At 26.8% G+C, this 23035-nt stretch overlaps 3 protein-coding genes across 5 annotated transcripts; 1 reads left to right on the plus strand and 2 right to left on the minus strand.

Annotated features, from left to right (window-relative positions):
• Positions 1-1813: 1813 nt before the first annotated feature.
• Positions 1814-11796, minus strand: LOC132917363 (WD repeat-containing protein 81). 2 transcript variants are annotated; one of them, XM_060978082.1, is made up of 26 exons: positions 11535-11796; positions 11350-11473; positions 11134-11284; positions 10813-11036; positions 10552-10743; positions 10131-10472; positions 9858-10058; positions 9654-9799; positions 9423-9592; positions 9249-9355; positions 8547-8720; positions 7476-8365; positions 7329-7414; positions 7019-7254; positions 6764-6938; positions 6280-6458; positions 5982-6217; positions 5838-5922; positions 5599-5776; positions 5415-5494; positions 5200-5252; positions 3520-3727; positions 3163-3450; positions 2942-3091; positions 2780-2886; positions 1814-2707 (listed from the first exon to the last, which is right to left on the minus strand). In XM_060978082.1, the coding sequence occupies exons 1-26, from the start codon at positions 11642-11644 to the stop codon at positions 2476-2478; spliced, it is 5124 nt and encodes a 1707-aa protein (XP_060834065.1). In that variant the 5' UTR covers positions 11645-11796; the 3' UTR covers positions 1814-2475. The 2 variants fall into 2 exon arrangements, with proteins under 2 accessions (XP_060834065.1, XP_060834072.1); XM_060978089.1 differs by lacking the exons at positions 11350-11473; positions 11535-11796 and having other exon boundaries at positions 11101-11214.
• A 110-nt stretch (positions 11797-11906) lies between these two features.
• Positions 11907-14306, plus strand: LOC132918084 (replication protein A 70 kDa DNA-binding subunit-like). Its single transcript, XM_060979167.1, has 8 exons — positions 11907-12206; positions 12302-12349; positions 12441-12643; positions 12737-12940; positions 13012-13171; positions 13240-13420; positions 13490-13602; positions 13895-14306. Exons 1-8 carry the CDS (start codon positions 12174-12176, stop codon positions 14111-14113), a joined length of 1161 nt encoding a protein of 386 aa, XP_060835150.1. The 5' UTR covers positions 11907-12173; the 3' UTR covers positions 14114-14306.
• A 3244-nt stretch (positions 14307-17550) lies between these two features.
• LOC132917530 (store-operated calcium entry regulator STIMATE-like) lies at positions 17551-20434 on the minus strand. Of its 2 annotated transcripts, none has more exons than XM_060978312.1 (5): positions 20021-20434; positions 19560-19721; positions 19298-19419; positions 18817-19013; positions 17551-18740 (listed from the first exon to the last, which is right to left on the minus strand). In XM_060978312.1, exons 2-5 carry the CDS (start codon positions 19628-19630, stop codon positions 18537-18539), a joined length of 594 nt encoding a protein of 197 aa, XP_060834295.1. In that variant the 5' UTR covers positions 19631-19721; positions 20021-20434; the 3' UTR covers positions 17551-18536. The 2 variants fall into 2 exon arrangements, with proteins under 2 accessions (XP_060834295.1, XP_060834294.1); XM_060978311.1 differs by having other exon boundaries at positions 19560-19704; positions 20021-20433.
• Between the last annotated feature and the right edge of the window lie 2601 nt (positions 20435-23035).

Consider the following 23035-nt stretch of genomic DNA (forward strand, 5'->3'; position numbering starts at 1 on the left):
CATGATCATAGACTTAATGAGTGCCTTGATATCATAGGCGTAAATGTACAATTCGGGAGATGGAGCTTAGCCCCTGGTCAATATAATGTCCCCGTAAAAACCAATATTCTAATAATGGGTGCCTGAGCCACTGGTCACCCATGTATATGGTGCCTATGATCATGACATCCATCAGAAAGTAGCAATAAAAATAGAGAATACCTACTTCAAAAAATTTCTCTTGGAACTTTCAGACTTTCAGTAGTTATAAAAAATTGATTACAATTTAATACCACACATATTGCGATGCAACTGACCATAGACAATTGTATTGGTCTTTTAAATTTTTATTTATATTTATGTTGGTTTTAATATTCCTATTACTAAAGACTGATAATTAATTACACATACAAAAAAAAGCAAGAAAGTAATAACTACATTGGTTCTGCTGTAGGTAGATTAGGTGTTGAGTATAACAATTCGATATCACCATTGGGTAGGTCACTGTAATAGGTTAGGTTAGCAATAATTAATGAATATATTAAAGTTTAATTCAATAGGTAATTAACCAATGCATGCAAAAAATTATTCTGAACAAAAACGAATGGTTAGCTTAAATTAATAAGAATATATTATCAATTTTACTATTAACACTAGGGTGAATTAATTTTAGTAGAAAATACTGCATTTATTATAAAATATCTATATTAATATTATTGTCATTAACTGAGTCAAAACTAGTAGTGACATAACGTAGAATGATGTGAATAGGTTTATGGAGTAATTTGATAATACCTTAAAATTAATCTAATAACCTATTTTGAAAATGTTATTGAGTAACAACAAAAACTAAAATCTTTTTTTTTTGGCTAAATATCTGATTTTGTCAACATTTTAACTTCAAACATTAATAAAAAGAAATTGTGCTTAGGTATTTTCAATATTTTTAAAATTTTAATGAGAAAATGGTGATAGCTGATATCTAAAACAATTTGTATTAAAAATAGACCAGCGCTTACCTCAACATCATAAATTCTAGTAATTGTCGAAGTTAATCTTTTTTTATGAGAATCCTTAAGCTATAGTGCTCTTAGCACACAATTCATTCGGCACTGCTAGAAGATCATATCAAAAACTTAGATCCAAAATAAAAAAAAAATTAGGCTTCTAGCATAATTTAATAACCCATATCAGTCGAAGTTAATCCATAACTTTGAACAAAAATCATTCACTACAAGAACAGAAAACATGTGTAAAACAATGTATATTATTTATAAAAATTAATTAAAAATAAAATAATATATATACAATTTATTAAATAATTAGATATAATACCTACCTAGACATAAAGATTTTAATTAAATTATATCATATACTGTATTCAACATGGTGAAAATAATAGATCTGAATACTTTTATCGATAATAAATTGAGATCTATGGGATTATTATTTTGTTACATAAAATATTAATAAATATAATTAATAAATTAAATACATTTAATGAACCAATCATAGGTCACTAAATCATGTTTAAAGACAAGTGGCGTAGCTGAGGGGAGGCCATGGGTGTATGCCCCTCCTTGGATTTTTTTATTGGTTATGTTTTGATTACAGTTAAAGCCTATATAGGTAATAAAATAATTTGGTCTATTACAATTTTCTAATAGTCCCCCCTTAGATTGAGCTTCAGCTACGCTACTGTTTAAAGGACCATTAGTTCACTATTAATTTATTGAAATATATGTTTAGTGAATATTTATACAATCCAAATGAGATATGAATACTTAATTATTATTTTTACTTTAGATATAGGTGATAAAATTAAAAACAGTAATGAACACATAAGTTTTTATAATATCAATGATAAAAATAAATTAAGTATAAATAATTAAAATAGGAATATATGATATAATATAATTGTATACGTTATAAATAGTGATTCATGAAACATTCTATATTTAATCTAAGCATTATCAATTTTTTAATTTATAAGTATAAATATTTAAATTTTGAAAAAATTTAAAACAGTATACTTAATAATTTTGAAAAAAAAATGTTAATGCTTGAATAAGATATTGCTTACACACTGTCTCTTAAGAGTAAACTCAGGTGAGGAACAATTTTCAACTTGTTCGGTTAGACCAAACAACTTGATAAATCAGTTTTGGTTGTCAGTTACCGTTTCTGATAATTGCTAATGGCTAATGCAGCCATCAAAAAATGCTTTACCATGTAAATCTATGAAAAATGCAAGTTAAGTGGATGTTGGAAGTAACGATTCCCGAGAGTATGGTACTCTTCATACATTACAAATCATTACCAATGCCTTGAATAGAAGTCAATAGTTTAGATTTCTTTTATATGAGACAGAGTATATATGAATAGTTCACAGTAAAAAAGTTACCTCAAATATTAAGTAAATATACGGATTATGAAATAATAATTGGAATTTTACTAAATATAGGTAATAAAGATGAGAAACTCTTATTTTACTCTTTAGCATAAAAGAGTGATATTGCCACTATCAGCACCAAGTAATAGTAGTTGATTTAAACTTAGTACAGACATTGTAGTTAAGACTCCCTTAAATGTGTCAGCTCTTATTTTAGTAGAGGAAAATGATGCTTCACTGGTAAATCCTGTATGTATTCCTATGCGATTGGCTGTAGTACCGGAAATCAATTCATTTCTATGAAGGCCTAAACAATGGACTGGTTCAGGTGATCCTCTGTAAAATAAAAATAACGTTAAAAAATATCATAATATATTCATTATTATTTGGATAATTAGTACTTAGTACCTCATATTATAAATCAGATTGCCATTTGAAACATTCCAAACAGATAATGATTGGTCAAGAGATGAGCTGACAATTGTATTGGAATCTACAGCCAACAATTGTAATACCTAAGAGATAAAATAATGAATTAAGAAGAAATTTTTGTTTTTAGTTATTTATTACTTCTCCTTCATGAGCTTTCCAGTTGGCCAAGGCTTGTCCAGTTCGCAAGTCAATAACAGTCAAATAACCAGATGACTGACCAACAGCAACCCAGTGAGCGTTAGTGGGTACAGCAATGCTCCTGATGAGGCCAGTGGCATTTACAGATATCTATAAAGAGAATTGTTTAAATTATAAATTAACAAATATAAAATTATAGAATATAAGATTAAAGTTCTTACTTTAAGTTCTGCTACAGACTTTCCATTTCTAGGATCAATAGAATGTAAGGTTGGATGTGTAGAGGCAGCTAATATATTTGGATGAGGAGTAGGTAGACATTTAAGAATATTAACAGGTATACTATTCATTGAGCTTAAGAGCCGTCCACCACACCAAGGATCCCAAACATGTATTGAAGAATCACAGGATGCGACCATTCGAAATTTTTCCAAATACGCAACTGATAATACAGATTTACGATGTCTGAAATAAGTGTATTGACACTGTGATACACCATTCCCGTCACCCTAGAAAATTTATTAATCAAATATTTATTTAATATGTTTAAAATAATGAGACTAAGTAGATGTTTTTACTTGATTTCTTAAAGACCAAAGTTTAACAGTCTTGTCACGACTAGAGCTTATAAAGCTATTTTCATTATCAAGAACACTTAAAGATTTTACAGTTGATTGATGACCACTAAATGTTTGTAACTTGATTTGTTTAAAATTAAAGCAAGTATCACGACTATTGCGGCCAATTTCATGTTCCCAATATGCTAACCAGTTTCCTCTTAAATGTCTGTTTAAAAATAAATATTAATGACTTATTTATTTGATTTGATTTATACTTAAAACTAATTTTAAACATAAATATTAAATTCTAAGTGGAATAATTACAATGATGTGTATTTTTTTTTGGCCATCACACATCACCTTTTTGAGCAGAAAAATGCTTCAACTTTGGGGACTATTTCTTGTGAAAGAATAGATCATGGTATACTTTTATACCCAAAAGTAATAGAATCCAAGTAATTTTCAAAATAACTGCGGGGGGAAAAATTAAAGAAAAACAGGAATTTTTATGTAAAACTAGTATTTAACAAAATTGATTTTGTTTTTTAGTGCAATTTATTTTAAAGTTTATAGCATTTAAAGTTAGAATTTTGATAAGATTCATCAAAGTCCCAAAAATTCATAATAATTATAATATTCATACCTAAGATCTGAAAAATTAATGCACTGTTTCTCATAAGAATTTCATATTGTAACCAAAAAATCTAAAAAATATATAAACACAGTATTTGTAATTGACATTTTAAGTTAAAATTTGGATACTTAAAAAAAATAATGATTTTAAAAGAAAATTAGTTATTTTGTTATAATTTAAAAATGTTATTGGTGGGTACTACTAATAGACAATGCAATTTTCAAATATAATATTTGTGGCAAAAAATAATTAAATTTACTGTATTAATAATAGTAAAATAAATTAGTTTAATAGCAATATAATTAATGTAAAATAAAATACTAATAAATATAGTCTGATGGACAGATTTTGCTCAGAATTGTTTTTCATATGCAATGATTTATCATCAAATTAAAAAATGTAATATATATTATACTGTAATTTACTACTCAATGATGAGGTATAGTCAATAACTATCATACAGCAGAGCAGTGGTATATTGAACTAGTTTTACTGAAGGAGCAGAGATTTGAAAATACCACTCACCTATATTATATTTAAGTATACCTATCAACCAAAACAACTCGCTTCGCTCGTATTCACTTTTTGGACACAGTTACAAACACACAAGAATAACGGTGTCAAAGCACAATGTTTGTGTACGACCCATGTACCATGTTCATTATAGAACAATAGAACATGTCCATACATCTTGTGTGTTAAATTAGTTATATTTTAAACCAATATGAATTATGATTTATGACATAAAAAACAAATTTCATTTTTTGTTAAACTCTTAAATAAAATTAATTTTGATATTATAATATTACTATATTACATATATTTCTAATCTCTCTAGACTTAGCAAAAAAATAGATACCTAATTATTTACCACCTGCTTAAAAATTTCAATGGTAAACAAATTTGTCAACACACTACTGCAGTAGAGCGGTTACCTAATATCCGCCCTATTTTTTTTATGCTTGTTAAAGATTATTATAACATATTCAAATATTAACTTAAGTAGTACTAGAAGTACATAGTTTCATTTTTATAATTAATATTTAAAATTTAGATATTCATACCTGGAGGATTCTACAATAGTTTTTGCATCTTCAGCTACTTCTATTTCTTCATCCTAAAATTTAAACATTATATTTTATAATTTGAATACCAACTCAAAGAAATTTAAAAATTATTTTATTAATCGGTTTTTTTTTCTATAACAATAAATAAAGAGATTAAAAAATATTGAAACTTGGGTATCATCTTAAATAAATTATTTAACTTTTTACATTACCTGTAAATGTATTTTATTACCCTTGAGAGTAAGATGTGTTCCAAGTTGTTCTTCGAAATTAATGGCACTATCATTGTAATCTACAGTAAAATTATAACTGTAATTTAGCTTTTACAAAATATTAATTACGTTTAAAATATGTAAATTAATATTTAATAATATAAAAAGTAATTCTATTACATACCAATATTTGCGTAACCAGAATAAACTCTTTCTTCTTTATATGTGATACACAATTCTTTAATGTAATTCCAATTAATCAATGTTCTCTGCATAAATAATTCTCCATAGTATTTTACAAATAAAGTATAGGAATGATAAGCTAATTGTGGCGTTAAAACCTTACACAGCTCTTCCATAGCCTAAATTAATATAATTATAATTTTTGTTTTCTCAAGTAAATTAAGTATTAAAATTACTGACTTTAGTTTTGACATTTGGCTTATCGGCACTAATCGTAGAAGGAGAGTCCCCAGAATCACTGTTATTTAACTCAATAGTTTGACTTCTGTAAAAAATTCACAAAATTAAAACTAAAATTTATTCAAAATTAATATGCATATTTACCTTGGATTAGTATCAGTCATATTATTTGGATCAAAATGTCTCAATTTATCAAATACCAAGAATAATCTTTGTATAGTTTTTGAAATCAGATGACCTTGTTTTAGACCAAAGAAGTATATGGTTTCAAATAATTTTGTAGCAAAACTACTACGGCTTGTGGCACCTGATGGGAAAATCACTTTTTGTGACGACAAAATTCTTAACATTGGGTGAATGATTCCTTTACATAAAGTGTCCTAAAAAAATTAAAATTAAATAATAATGTTGATATTATATACCATTATTATATACTACATACTTGACTGATTTCATTGAGTGTAGATTTTGTAAAATATGACATTAGATATTTCAACAGTGTTACGCATCCAATTAGACCACTTTCAAGACTCGTGGTCATTTTACTACGTTTACATAATGAAACCACATCACTTATATGTGGTAAATATTGGACCAAAATAACTTGTTCTCCATAAATACCTAAAATGTCAAGATTATTTTTATGCTTAAAAAATTATACTATTTAAACGTATGACAAAAATTGTAAATATTATATGACGAATAAATAATTTAAGAAATAAACTCATGCCAGCAAATTCTCAAAATCAAATTTTTAAAAAAGTTATTACGTTCCAAATTAATTTAATCAAAAAATATTGATATTTAATATATCATTTTTACTGATAAAAAAAAAAAAAGAAAAAGAAAATATTAATTAGAACCAAAGTCAATTCTATCTGTTACACCCTGTATTATTAAATAATAAATATGAATAATAATATTACCTGCAATGCTCATTAGACAATTAATAACCATTTTTGCTTTGTCTTCATTTTGTAATGACTCTGAGTAACACAACATTAACATTTTCAACAGATTTTTTGTAATATACATAGAAGTATGTACTGGACCTATCCGAATGGATACCCATACAAGTGAATCTGCACTGACTTCTGATATCTAAAGACATTGGTAAATGAAAATATTTATGAACAACATAAATCACAGTTAAATCTCATTATATTATGTTAATAAATAACCTTTAGATTTTCTTCATTACTGAATTTTTCAGAATCAGGTGTATGACAAGATGGGGATATATCTTCACCATCTTCTGTACAGTCAACTGTAACTTCATCCAAATTCTTATCGTCACTAAAATTGGTATCAGCACTTTGTGTATCATCATCAATTATTATACCTTGATCATCTAACAGAACATCTTTTAAAGAAACTATACTATTGGTCAAAGCTTCATCATCCAGAGACAATGTATCTATAACAATTTATTACAGGTTAATTTTCTATATGCATGTTATGATATTACAATAATGAAGTATATTCTTTTACCATTTTCAACAACTTTAATAGCTTGACCGGTGTCTATAACAGAATTTAAACTGTTTTCATATGATGGATATGAGCTACAAAGATCACTGTGAAAAGTGCAAATTTTATATTACATGATTATATTTAATGTTTAAATGAAAAACATACTTAAGGTGTTGTATTGGGATTGGGTAGGCTCTATTAAAATTACATCCAGATCCAACTGTTTCAACAAGTATTGGAACAAAATTTTTTAAAAATATGCTAGTTCCAAAACCAGAAATTAATTTCATTAAAAACGATTTTTGATATAATTTAAGCCATTTATGATGAATAGGGATATTTTCTTGGCCAATATCTTTCAAACATTCTTCATACAATTTTGTTACATAGTCAAGGAGTAATTCCTTAGATTTTTGCATACCTAAGGCTTTAAACGATGGTTCCAATAAATGCAAAGCTGTTAAAGTATTACAATTAGCATCAGACAATAGTTCAATAACCATAGGTACTAAAAACTCTATCCAAGTGCTATCAGCAAGTATTCCAAGAGTTCCAGATTCACTCAATTCACACATTTCTTGTTCAATATCTACAATAAGCTTGATACATAATGTATCAAACATATCAAGGGCAAATTTTTGATTTTCTTCCAATAAGTTTTTGACATTTTCCATTTCCGATTTCACTGTTTTGTAATTGTAATACATTCTTAATATATTGTGTATACGAGAAAAATAATTAGGAAAACGTAAAATAGAAGAAGAAAGAGAAGGAATAAGCAGTTGATGAGGAGTTGGAGGTGGTAGTCCATAATCTGTGATTACAGAGCACCAGTTGAAGTCAAATGGTGATGGATTTTCATTTAAAGGAATTTTATCGATTTGAAGCAACAACTTGACCACAGGTCGAATGCAGTCTGGAAGATCTTTTTGGTATGTTGAAGCAATCACACGACAGCTTTGTAGTCTTTTTAAAAAGGACAATGATGATAAATTACTTCCATGAGCAATAACTTTGTCTCCCAAAAATAATTCTATAATTAAACAACCTAAAACCTGAAAATGTAAAATAATTTATTTTTATTTGAGTAATATTAAAATTGACAAGTATTAGAATTAAAACATACATACAATATACATGTATATATAAACTAATTGGTGCAACTATTAACTATTAAGTAATCCATTTCCAAGTAGAACTTTAAGGCTAAAATACTAATAAAAATCAAATTATTACTTGAATTTCTTGAGCCCTTCGATTTGCAATGATTTTTTTGTATGATGTCATGTCTTTTGTACAAAATCCACTAGAAGTAGAAGATTTTAATGTCTTAGCACATACTCCATTCAAGAAATTATTTAATGAATCTAGAGTGATTAATGGTGTTGCAGGGTTATAATCAGGCGGCAACTATAATTGATGAATAATAATATAGCAATATAAAATTAACTAATAATAAATAATTAATTAATTTTTTTTTTTAACAATATAAATCTGTACCTAGTACAGTGGTATCATTTGTGGGATATAAAAATGTAAGTTATAATAAGTTTTTTTAATATTCAAGTTATAAGTAATGATTATTGGGGTATATTGATATATCGGGTATTATAGCCATATATGTAAGATATAAGTAATTATACTGGTTTATATTTTATATGTTTAATTTTATTTAGACATATAAGAATGTGATTTTTGCAAAATTGTTATTAGTTTAAAAAAAAAAGTATTTTAAAACTGTTAGTTTACTTATGAATTCTACTCATTACTCAATATAAAAGTATGTATTATCATTTTGAGAGTATAGTGAGCAGTTTTGGAATAGGTATTGGTTATGGGTTTATTTATAGTCAATAAACTAATGTAAAATGAAACCACTGATCTAATATCTACCATTATTTCAAAAAACTTAAAGTACCAATGTTTACAAGTACTTACACAAAGTGGTATTTTAGATATATCTAAATATTTTATGAATCCATTCATTGATGTTTCATTATCAGCAGCTACATTAATATGTTGTTCTTCACTTAACGGAGGGGTTTCTTAATCATTAAATTAAAAATATAATAAAATATGATTGATATAAATATGGTACATTTATGAACTTACTCAATCTAGGCATAATAGGAGGAATGCGAGAAAAGTAAGGTGAAGGTAAAAGTCTTTGGGGATGTGGTTGTGTAAATAACTGTACAATGCCAGATGAAGATAGATAGGTGTGATTATCACACAGTTGAAGGCACACATTTTTTGATTTAACAGCAGCCGAACCAGATAATCTAACAATTAAAACAGAAATTAAAACATACATATATTATTTATAGTTAGTGATCTTTTTACTTGTATCCAAATGTTAAATCAATCCAATGATGCAAACGTTCTGAAATATAGTTGCTTTCTAGTATAGCTCTATGGGTATCTACCAAGTCTTGTACATTTTCTGCCCACGTTGGAATGCCCAAATCAGGTAATTCTTTATGTATAGACTGAACAATTATGAATTAGTGTTAATTATTTCTAAAATGTCTTCAAAATATTATTTACTTTAAAAACTGATGGATCTGTAAAAAATTCTGGTATACATTCATCTGGAGACCATTGTTGCATGCGTTGTATGCTTGAAGGATATTCTTCTGGTACAAATTTTGTTCTAATATAACGACAAAGGACTGATCGTGGAGTTACCCGAGAACGATACACATAGTATGTTATTTCTGATAAAATGTCAGGAACATGATGTGGGGTCTAAGACATTAAATTGTATAGATAATATAGATGATAGATCACAATAGTAATTTTAAATTTATTAATACATACCAAAATTGAAGTTTTCTCATCTCCGATGTCATAAGTCAAATCTAACTGCCTGTCTCCTTTATTCAATCTATACTTAGATTTAGTGAGGTCACGATAATTAAGTCCAGCTCGAGAACTAAAGTCAGTTACCCAAGGGAATACATAATGGCATTTAGGATCACCATACTTCCTACCAGCTAGTTTATTCAAAAACATAATATAGTCAAAATTGGACATATTTCCACGAACCCATTGTTCACAAGTTTCTGCTAAATTCTCAAAAGTCAAATTTTTTACTGTTTCATCATAACTGTTATTAAATTCATCAGCATCTGAAATATTGTCAGTGATTTTTGGAAGTACCTAAAAATAGTAATGTTTAGGATAAAATAACTATTTTACGTGTATAAATTATAATAGCTATTAAATAAGATTAGCCTACACGAATCCATAATTCCGGGGAAACAATGATGTCAGACAAAGTAATGTCACCTAACACGAGTCCTTGGTCATGAGTATTTTGCATTGCATTCAAAAGTTGATATAAAACAAATAGTGGACGAGCATGATTAGATTTTAACAAAGCTGGACTATAATTTATACAATCTTGTAGTGAATGTACATTATTTGTTTCCTAAAAAAAACACTATAATATATTATTTAAATTAACAGAGAACTATAAAATAACTAAAAATTAATATACCTGTAATAGATAAAAATACTTATTAGTTTCAAAAACTAAGTTAGCAGACAAAATGTTGCTATGAGATTCATTTTCTGTTGTTGAAGATGTTTTATTATACGGTTGTTCTTGTAAATTGATTATTGGACAGTTATAAAAACGAGTGAGTACATCTCGTATTATTGTATCATGAGGAGATAAACATACATTTGAGTGAGCTAATTTTTCTCTACAAAAAAAACCATCTGAAAATAAAATTGGTAATAATCTTAAAAATTAATACACTTTTATTATGTTAACAACTCTTACGTCATCGAATTTTGAATATGAAGATTACATTACCATATTTTTTATACGCTTCTTTCCACAAATTTTTTCTATTAGTTACTGTTACATATTGTAATTGTTGTGAATAACTTAAATCTTTATCAAAATGTACAGCTTCATGTCGTCTTGCCAAAGGAATCATAGATTTATCCACTTTTTGTATAACCTCCAAACAAAAATATTCAATATTATTACTTTGAAAAATAATCTGTGAATATAATGTTTACATACAGTTATTAAAACATATATCCAAGTATCGCCCAAACTTTCAATTTGCTGGACTTTTGCACGGACATCATCGTTTGTGAATATTTCATGATGCAAAAACGGACGATATATACCATTTATGTAATCTCTGTTAAACAAAATAGTACAATGATGGAATAATTTAAAAATCGTTTACTACAAATTTTTACCTAAACCAAATCCGATGAACACTAGCCAGAAATCTTTTAGAATTGTTAGTGGACTTCAAATATTCAACAGGAATTGTAAGGTCTTTTGATACAACTTCTAGCCAAGCCATGATTAGTAAATTTAAAAATAATAAACGAGGACACAACACATGTCTTGTATAAATGAATTACCTATTGGTAAATTTTGAATTTTAAATTTGAATATAATATAAATATATTATTCTATTATTTTGTTATTATTTACTGTAATTACAGAATTCAATTATTTTTTTTTTAATTTGTGATAAGACCATAGAATATTATCAGTCTAAATATAATAGATATTATACTCCTCATCAGTTATCACGGACTAAACCATATCAGCAGCCCGCGCTGCACTTTACTGCAGAATCTTTAATCATAATTCATAATAAATTCATAACACAAATTTAAATTTCCCGTTATTTAACTACCTCATCGATTTTTTAGACTTTTCAAATTTAAGTATTATTTATTTAAACAAATTGTGTATTATATATTATAATATTGTGTATCCATTAATAGTAAATTATTTGGAAGAAAAATGCTCAATAAACTAGGAAAAATTAGATTTTTTTTTCTAATTTGTCATGTTTAACTTAAACTACTGTGTTCAACGCAATGGCTATAGAATTGACAAACGGCTCTATCGAGGTACACGGAGATTTATTATTTTTAGCATAAATTACCTTTTAACAAATATTATTATTTGAATTTATAATAAAATAACTTCCTGTTGTATGTTGTAGAAACTATGTAATGGCATATTCGTACAACGACCAATTGTACAATTAATGGTATGTTCCTATGAAAAACTCAATTATTTAAATTAAAAATTAAGACCAGTAAACTATATGAACAACATTTAATATTTTGTTTTGACCTCAGGGTTTTGAAGCTGTACAAGTGAAATCCAATGAAACAAATTATCGCCTAGTGTTATCAGATGGTGTCTATATGAATTCTTATTTTTTCCTATACAGTCAGTTGAACGATTTGATTGTAAAAAAACAAGTGAAGTATGCAACTATATTGAGAATTGATGAGTACAAATTTATGAATGGAGAAAATTCCAATAATCATAGTCCAAGGTAGACCAAAGAAAAAAAAAACAGTTTAATATTATCCAAATTTATTTAGGTATTTAAATTTAATAATTTAATATGTATTCATTGTGTTTTTAGATGGATTGTACTCATTCAGAAAGTAACAGTATTAATTCACAGGAATGTTTATGGAAATCCACAGCCTTTAATAAATGTTGAAAAAAAAGAAATGCCATTGAAAAATTTAAATTTGAATAAATGTCCTAGTAGGGTATTCTATTGTGTGGAACAGTTGGAAAACAATCTTATTAATGTTAAAGACTTGACTAACCTGTCCAATGGGTAATAAACATTTTATTGTATGATACTTTCCTTTCCCCCAAAGTGGATTATTTTTTTTTATAATTTTACAGGAATTGTCCTTTCGTTCTTAAATTGGCTGTTGTAAAAAAGAGTTCAATCAATACATACAATAGTTGCAGAATTTTAAATATCAATATGATAGATTCTACGGGTATAGTACGTGTCAGTGCATTCAATTTACTTTCAGATACCATAAATGAAATATTTGAGGTAGGTACCTATTCTATTACTTTCTAGTCATTTCTTTTCATATCTCAAATTGTTATTAATCTTTCAAGGAAAATAAAATGTATTATATAGCAGACACAATATTGAAACACAACCAATTTGGCTGTGAACTAAAACTCCAATCTCATTCAGTTATAATTGAATGTATTGATCAAGTTAAGCCAAAAGTGCAATGCATAATAACATCTAATTTTAATACATTATTAAAAAACAGTCCAAATACGTTTTGTGGTAAATATATATGTTTATTCATTGCACTAGACTCAAATAGGACTATTAAATATTGTTTTTTTTTCTTAGATTTAATTGGAGTGTGCATTGAAGTGGGTGATATGGAAGTTTGCAGTAATATAACTGCTCGAACAGAAGTTGCAAAACGAGAGATTGTATTAATCGATATATCAATGGCTACTGTAAGTTTTGTTTGTAGTATTTTTATTTTTTATACGTAAGTATAAGAGAATAAAAATTTGGATTATGATGAAACTAACATTTTAAATTAGTTAAATCGTAAATACAAGTTATTAATAGTCTGGTTGATTTTATGTTATAATTATTATATTAGAGTATTCACAATAAAAGATCAAAAACTAACATACATTTTAAAATGTGATTTAGTTATACAAACACTTTTTATGTTTTTGTATATTTTAACTTTCTTAAAATATAGTATATTTATATTTGCTGTCATTGTGTTTGATTCAGATAACTTTAAAAGTGTGGGGTGAACAAGTTGACAAATTTAATGAGAAGTTTGATGATCCACCAATTGTTATGGTTAAGCAAGCTGTAATTAAACAATTCAATGGGACCAAGTATTTTTCCATGGTCAAATTTAGTGTTTTGTTCATCAATCCAAATGTACCAGAAGCACATCAGTTAAAAGAATGGTATAAAGAATTAGTTCTAATGGAAGACTTTTAACAGTATCGTAATGAACTCACAATATTTAAGCATTTCCATTTAAAATTTGTTTTTATAATTATCGCATTTGTACATAGTTCTGTTATTTTATTTTATTTTTGCTAAAATTATTTGATTGTAAAAATACTTAAATGTGATTTGAAAAGCATAATACCATTAATACCAACAAAATACAATTTTGTTATCTTCTTCATCCTTTTGGATTTATTCGGCCTTTAAAACTATCTCATCTCACAAATAAGCTTCCATCCTTCCCTTTCCAACGCTAGATTTCTTCAATTAGAATGAGTTCTACATTCTTTTTTATGATGTCTTCCCAATTGTGTAATCTATATTCTATATATAAATAACATGTTCTGACTCCGATTCATTATCCCCCATAGGCGGAGCCACAGGGCGTGCAGGGTATGCAGCTGCACGCCCTGATCGCCCCCCCCCCCCAAAAAAAAAAAAATCTGTTATAAGAAAGTCGATGGTTAATTTGGTTGAAGTCTAATGATCATTATAAATACTTCAACCAATTTTTTAATGTCATTCAAAAGTTTGTAGTGATCCCAGTAACAAGTTGTACTTGTGAGAGGTCTTTCTCTAAATTAACCCTAGTCAAATCCAAATTAAGATCTACCATGAAGCAAGAGAGATTGAATGCTTTGATGGTATTGACAGTAGAACAGGAAATGGCAGTAAATGTTGATGCTGATGCTGTTATAGACGATTTTAAAATAGCGGTAGATTTTAATAGACGAATGTCATTATAATATTTTTGAGTAGTTTATTTAAGTCAATATTATAAATATATATTTTTAATTTTTTTTTTTTTATTATTAGTCATGACATAAGTAATGTTATATCTTTATTACATACTCCAATCTTAATTATTTTTAAATATAAAGTGACTATTTAAAACATTTTTGCGATTTTATGGATTACCCTCCTCCCTAATCCACTCCCCTTATTGTGGTGGGTCGATTTAGATTCTGCATATGCTGAACAACACTTCTGGCTCCGCCTATGTTATCCCCTAGCTGGAAGTGCTGACATTAAGAGTGTTAAAGTTCATCAGTAGTTTTGTTTTATGATGTAAAGATCCACTATGAAAGGATTTTCCAAAATTCATCTCCTAAGTTGGTTAAAAGGTGAAAACATTATTTTTTGGTAGATTTTTTTTTTAGTACATACCATGTAATAATCTTTACTCGCTATAATTGTTTATAATTTTAGAATCTGTATTTTATATTTGGTAAGAACCATTCAAATGACTATTACAAATTTATGTAGTTTTTATTTAACAGAGGAAATCCACTGGAATTATTTAATTTGTCATATGCAACGCTGTGTGGTATCAGCTAATATAATTATATTCAAGACAATTTTATTGAATAATATACTTTAAAAACAAATTTTTTATAGATCCAATCCTCTAAAAAGTAGTTGGCTCTTATATCAATAATTGATAGGTAGGTACATAATTTGTTTTGGCGATAACATTTTTTATATTTCATAAGAAAAAATAAATAACAATCAATACAATAAGTAATTTTATTTTATAATTGAAGTAAACAATAAGGTTTTTGAAAATATTTATTTTTATGAATTTTAAGTATTTAACTCATTTAAATGACAACATAGATTTTTAATTTAATATTATGAAACAATATTGTTTGAAGTATTTTGATTCATAAAAATCAAACTTTTGATTGGTATTGTATTAGTTATAACTTAAAAGCATTTAAAGTTTAGATAATAGTAAACAAAACATTTTGAGAGATATCCCAGTACCGGCATATATAATTTTCAATATTAACTTGCAAACTTATGTTTGAGATTTGCTATATATATTGTGTAAATGTTCACTGTTGAGATGTGAAGTGTATTTTTCCTCCTTTTCACAATTCAAGAAAATATCTGATCTCTTAAATGTAGATAAGGGAAGACAACTAAATATTGAGATAAACTAGATGTTTCCCAAAAATAATTTTTTTAAATTTCATAATTTTGAAGTATACTGACTTATATTTATAAATTATTGTTGACATCATTTATATTCACAGAAAAGTATTTGGAATGATTTTATTTTTATTTCTATATCATACCTATTAACATTATTAATTTTTTTTTTATAACTTTGTATGCAATTGTTTAATGATATTTAAGAACTTAGTTAAATCCCGCTTCAAAAGTTCTACAAAAGATTCAATGGCAGCTTAGTAACAGGAAAATAATTTGAATAAGAAAAAAAACATTTTTAATCCAAATGATTGTACATTAGTTTTAATTTTACTTGGAAAGTTGGAACAATTTAATATTTGTATTTTGTATACATGCCTAACACCAATTTTCTTTCATTTGTTAGTTCAATTATCTTGTCTATTATTCAAGGATTTTTGGGTTCCTATTATTTTCTCTGCCTGGCTCATTACAATTTTTTTAATATTATCACATTTATTTTCCATTTTCTGACTGTTATCGATTTTTACATTGTGAATTTTTTTTTTTTTGTATTTGTCTCTAAATATTCTATTCTTTTCTCATCTTTTTTTTTCAGCATCTCAAAATTCCATTTTTAGCAATTTCACTTTCCTATTTTTGTTTTGAATTTAGCTGTATTTCCATCATAATTAAGTTGTAATCACTATTAATATCAGCACCAGAATAAGTTTTATATTGCTTGATTTGATTTTTAAAGCGTTGCTTTGTCCCATCTAGAACTAGGGATAGAATAAAGTATAGACTTAGAGCAATCTCAGCTTGTTGTAAGAGATGACTAAAGACCTTCCCCAGTATTGGATGTTGGTGGAGATCAAGGAAATCAGTACCTACAACTACTTACCAGACATTTGCAAGTGTAGGATGGTAGCTAGGTATGTAAGTGGTTGTATACCTGTGAGGTAGAAGGAAAAGGGAGATCACCACATCATTATTATCCTAAGTATTTACAGTCATGGATTACCAACTTATTGTTAAAGATTCCGGACATAAACTAGTCTCTCAATCGAATGACCGGTGACACTGCCTTGAGTAAGGAAAAACATAACTATAAAAGAGTAGGCATGTGGAATTTTTATAAACTATGATCAATTATGTGAGGACTAATTCCCCTGAATATCGAGAATGAACTATAGCTTGAAATAAATTATGTTAATACTATTCACAAAATACTTATTTACAGATGGTACGTAATTACTAATTTCTACACAAGTCATTTTATAAATATCAAAAATTGTTACATACTATTTTATGTAATGTGAATATGTTTCAAATGTTGAATTTCAATTTAAAAATAAAATAGAAACAAGGTTAAATATTATTTTAAACTAGTAAGGTTATAATAATTTACACAGGGTACATGATATAATTAACAAATAATAAACAATGGATGATATTGTATTATATATCGATTATTTTAAATAAATATAAAATTACTTATAAACTCCAAGTAAAAATTATAAATATGTATATATTAAAATTATATTTTTCATAATTTATTAGGTCTTTACCAAGTACAACATTTACAAGTAAAAATTACTAACAATCCTAAAACAGGATATGGCCAAGAATATAATATATTAAATTTATAACATTTTGATATTACATATTAAAATTTGTATCACAGTCATTAAGGTTTTTGGACTAAATTCTATGGTTAAATAAATTACATGAAAAACATTTTGTTTGAAAAAATAATAATGCTTAATATTAATGGATTTGAAATGATTTGTTTCGATTATCTGTCTTAAAATACACAACAAAAGATTAAAACAATTTACAATTTATAAAAGTTCTATGAGATACCTAAAGTATTTTATTCAATTGATATATATTTATTTTGTTTAATTGGCTTGTAATTTGTACTGGTTGAATTTAGAAATCATTACTTGACATGGTCATATCTATCACCGTTTAAACATTATTATACACATAAAATGACATAGTTCAATACAAATATACATCTATTAATTCTCTCATGTAATATTTTGTCTATGTGTATGCTATTTTGTTTACCAAATTATTTTGAGTGAAATTGTTATATTAACATTTTAAAATAAATAATACTTAAAGATAATTGTAATGGATGAAAATGAAGAATATAATTTAAGTTTTAACTATATAATTGTGTATATTAACATTAAATTACTATACAAATTATATGATTTTAAATTAATTTAATATTTTTATATAAATTAATGATTGCTTGTAATTTTAAATGTTTAAATTGGTAAACATTACAGAATACTCATATTATAAAATTATATATATAAATATAAAAATAACAAACAATAAATTGAAAATTGTATAACATTCAAAATATTTTTTTATAAGATGTATAATATGCGATATACATTTAAGGAATGTCGGTTAAAATTGAGGAATTAAGTATATACCATAGTGCATGATTAATTAAAATAAAAAATTTTGAAACACATTAAAAACCCTGAACTCCACTAGATCGTAGAATTGTTGATGTTTCATCTAGATTGAGCAATTCTTCATCATCAGAAATAGCTGAATCTTCTAGTCTACCACTTTGTTGAACTTTATGGTATTGTATTTTTATACGCCGCAATAAACCAACTCGATGACGACTTCTATGCATCAATATGTCATCAGTCACCCAAAACATAAGTGCCTATATTTGTATACACATAATATATAAGTATTTATAATAATAAAATCACAATAAACATTAATATAGTTTGACTTACATTTATAAATAAAGGTATGATTAGCATAACTATAGTTAATTCCGTTCTAGGGTCAGTAAATGGTGACATGATAAATTTTGTGATAACTCGCCAGATGTCTAATGAAATCAACAATGTAATAATAATTTTAACACAACATAAAAGTGACAAGTATAAGCCACATTGAATAAACCAGATTCTAATTGATTCAGGTTTTCCTGAAAAACAGAAAAATCCATTATCATTATAGTATTAAATACTATTAGTACCTATTTATAAAATATAATAATTTATTATAATAATATAAGAGTACATACAGTGGTAAAATCGAAAAAAAACTGAAAGTGTCAAAAACAATAATAATAGTAATCTAAATTACCTGTCTATTAATAATTACTAATTAGTAATACTAAAAAATGAAAAAGGTTAGGCTAAAATATATATAAAACATCAAGTAAAGCAAAAGCATTTTCACAATGAATGCAACTTATTAAATTCATACCATATTCTCCAAAGTTAAAAGATTCCCAATTTTTTACTCTTGCTAAATGTTGTGAAAATCGTATACCAAAAAATATCAATAAAAGACCAAGTGATGAATCCATTAAAAAATGAATCATATACCTAAAAAATAAAATTATTAATTTTAGTATCTTAAATTTAATTACAAAAAGCTTTTTTTATTTTTCATAGTTTTAACTTAGTAGGAACATAAAAGATACAAATATGATTTATAAAATATATAAATAAATAGAAATATTTACCATGTGCATGGATCACCTTGGATTTGACCTGCTAAAACTAAATTTGCTGAATGCATAAGCAAGGACCCCATTCCCTGTTTGGAAGTATCAAAAAACCATACTTTCCACGGTCGTCGATCATATTTTGGTTCACAAAATCGTTTTACTGATTACAAACATAAACTTAAAATTAAAATATTTTATTTACCAAACTATTTACAATTTATACTAAAATACGATATATTTATAATATTTATAGATGACATTGATATACGGTTATGGATATACAGTGAAACCTTTTAAGTGCTTAGAATAATCTTGATTATGTAACATTAATATAAGCCATATTTATAAATAGTAAAAACCAAGTATTATGTAAACATAAGTAAAAAATTTGAAATTATGTGAAAAACAAATATGTTCATTGTAAACTATAGTCATTTTTCCAACAAAACACAAATGTAACTAAAAGTACATCTTACTTATTAAACAAAAGAATGCCAATGTAGCCAAAAGGCCTTGTAGGAACCATCCAAAGTTACCAACTAATGCATTCGGTTTGCAATGCACATCTGGTTCATCAAAAATTACATCCATCGTGACACATGTAATAAAGCCACGGTTTTACTAGAAAGAAACCAGCACTTATGTTTTTATAGTTGCTATTACAAAAGATAAAATATATTGAATGATGGGTGGATAATTGTAAACAACTTGAGTATTATTAGTATTGAAATATAAAAATTTGTACATGATCATAATTGAACCATATTAATGTTTAAGTAAACCTAATTTATAAAAAACTAACGTAATGGAAGACCGATATCACTTTAAAAACAAAATCATTGATACAATCACTTTTTACAACTACGGAATAACTTTTTTAAACTCGATGATATAGTATGTTAAAGTTCAATCGTAAATGCTATCATTACTTCATTATCAACATATTCGCGTGGGGATTTCTGTTATCTTATCTTACAAAAATAATTTTATCACGACCGCGGCTTTAGATAACATGATATCTTTCATTGAGATTTAGTAATATGACTATTTTGAGCTTAGATCATATACACGTAAGATTTTGAGTATTTTTAATTGTTCATCCTACACTGATCGTAGTATAACCCATGATTGTAATACTGGCCCTTGCGTTTTACTGTTTCGGTCAGACAACACAATTTTTGATATACATTATTTTTTACAAAAAATGTGCATTAATCATAGACCTAGGTATTAACATTTTAAACGAACAATCATAAATCTTTATATATATATAGTGTGCTTAGCACCCTCAATTTTGAAATTAGCACCACAAATTGTTTTATGTTAATTTAGATTTTTATAGTAACAGGTATCTATAACTTCAGGAAAACATTATAAAAAAAAGATAGAGGAGCTTCGGCACCCTCAGTTTTTTCATAGAAATTGCGCCCCTGCAATGATATATAAATACTTATATTTATTTTGAGTTTTAAAATTAGAATAGTGTTGAATTTAATTAATAATAGTAACTGGAGGAAGGGTTCAAGGGTATTATCTTTTATGTAACGTAATTACTTATTTCTCTTTAAATTATATTTCACAACCACAAAAACTTGCAATGAATGCAAATTTATATAATCGAATATGTTTGGTTATTAATAATTTAAAATAGCTATATTATCATTATATATAAAATCTTATAATTCATAATTAATATATTTTAATTCCGTCCCATTATTAATTCAGATCATTCAAGGAGTAACAATAGGTGACCCGCAAAAAATGTTACCCTATTCCATACCCGAAACCCACTTACCCAGGGACAGCACCTTACCCACACTACTCGCAAATTTTACCCGGTTTTAGATGAGAAGCTCATAAACAATTTTACCCGGTTTTGAACGCAGAAACCATAACCCGAAAACAATTTGATCCATTTTGGTATCCCATACTCGCAGTGGCGTCATTTCAATTTTTTTTAATATATGCATGGCGTATAGAGCAGGCCACTTAAGTGCAAGCCACTATCTGCAATTATTTAGGCCCATAAATTTATGAAGTGGGCCAAATTACTACAATATTAGATTCTAAATACGTAAATGTATACCCTGCGCGGTCCAAATGACGCCACTGCGTACTCATACAATCGTACCTCGCAAGTACTAAGGGGGCCAATAATTTTTGGCCCTTTTATCATTTTCCATAATTTTTCCCAATAAAATACTTGTATGGGGCTTTTCCATCACACTCATCATTAGGCGGTATGCCATATAAAGAATCTTATTAATTTATAATTTACTTTCGGTTAGTAGTTGATTAAAAAAAAATGTTTTCTAAACAAGTGGACCTATTAAAGTATTACAAAAAAAAATAGTGCCTTATTAAAAAACAAAACCAACGATTATCGATATCTAAAAATAACAAAAACTAAAACCAGTAAAATCGACCATTAAATTAAATTTATAGTTGATTGTTTATGGCCCATGTAAGATTCAGAGTTTATTAAAATAAAAATGACTGAACTATAGTAGATTCAAAACTTCCAAAGTATACGTTTCTGTCGTTTCTGACGCGTAAACGCGATATATATCATATATTCATATCGTATATAATAAAGTATTTTGAAATATTTTTAGTTTTATCAAAAAAATTAAAAATTAAAAATATCTAATAAGAGAGTGAAGTAAAATGAATAAATATAAGTAAGGAGATGTTTTAATTAATTTGTAGTATGCTCCAAATATGTAACAAAAAACTTGAAATTTGAAATAGCTGTAACTTTTAAGCTATTTGGAATTTGGATAAATACAGCTTTGAAAACATAGTATTAAATTAGTAGCTACAATTATTAAGTTTTACTGTTTTAGTCACTTGCCTCACGTTTAAATATCAGTGGTATTAGTATTTTTAAAGAGCCGATTTTGCACTTACCCCGTGCCAAGGTACAAGTGCGACATTCATTTTTTTTTTACATTTTTAATCGTAAACGTTTTTTAAGGAATATTTTTCACAATTTTGACAGTGGATTTAGATGTAACACTCCTATATCAATACATTGCAATAATCATCATATTTTTAAGTTAATTATTTCACAAGAAATTGACAGTTGAAGTCGAACTATTTAAAATTGCGTCGCAGTTACCCCATTTCACCTTATGTTTATCAACACCCTATTATTTATATTTTTCAGAAACGTTATTCTCGTATAATAATAATTGTATTATCTAGTAATAATCAGTAATCACAATAGATTTATTTTAATGTGCACAATCACGTTTTTGATAATTGATAAAAATAATTATATTTTGAATTTTTTTTGGGGGGGGGGGGGCGGCCCTAGGCCATAGTAAATTTAAGGTGGGCCCGGCCCACCCAGACCTCCCCCTGGCTACGTGCATTTAGCCATGTATTTAAATGATAGGTCTTTTATTTTAATTTTGGGTATGGGTTTGCCAGCTGTATTATATTATATGCTATAGATTGGACTACTACGAAAGGTGCCTATCGCTACT

This window comes from Rhopalosiphum padi, chromosome 1 (genome assembly GCF_020882245.1).
Source record: "Rhopalosiphum padi isolate XX-2018 chromosome 1, ASM2088224v1, whole genome shotgun sequence".
Classification (NCBI taxonomy): Eukaryota; Metazoa; Arthropoda; class Insecta; order Hemiptera; family Aphididae; genus Rhopalosiphum; species Rhopalosiphum padi.

Coding starts and splice junctions, on each gene's coding strand:
- LOC132917363 (XM_060978082.1), bottom strand. CDS start 11,644: ATGGCTTGGCTAGAAGTTGTATCAAAAGACCTTACAATTCCTGTTGAA. Junction 9,800..9,857: donor CAGATCCATCAGTTTTTAAA/GTAAATAATATT, acceptor ATAATTGTTCAG/TCTATACATAAAGAATTACC. Junction 7,255..7,328: donor TATTAAAGTTGTTGAAAATG/GTAAAAGAATAT, acceptor AAATTGTTATAG/ATACATTGTCTCTGGATGAT.
- LOC132918084 (XM_060979167.1), top strand. CDS start 12,174: ATGGCTATAGAATTGACAAACGGCTCTATCGAG. Junction 12,644..12,736: donor TCCAATAATCATAGTCCAAG/GTAGACCAAAGA, acceptor TTGTGTTTTTAG/ATGGATTGTACTCATTCAGA. Junction 12,941..13,011: donor TTGACTAACCTGTCCAATGG/GTAATAAACATT, acceptor ATAATTTTACAG/GAATTGTCCTTTCGTTCTTA.
- LOC132917530 (XM_060978311.1), bottom strand. CDS start 20,135: ATGGATGTAATTTTTGATGAACCAGATGTGCATTGCAAACCGAATGCA. Junction 19,705..20,020: donor GGCATTCTTTTGTTTAATAA/GTAAGATGTACT, acceptor GTTTGTAATCAG/TAAAACGATTTTGTGAACCA. Junction 19,420..19,559: donor CAAGGTGATCCATGCACATG/GTAAATATTTCT, acceptor TTTATTTTTTAG/GTATATGATTCATTTTTTAA.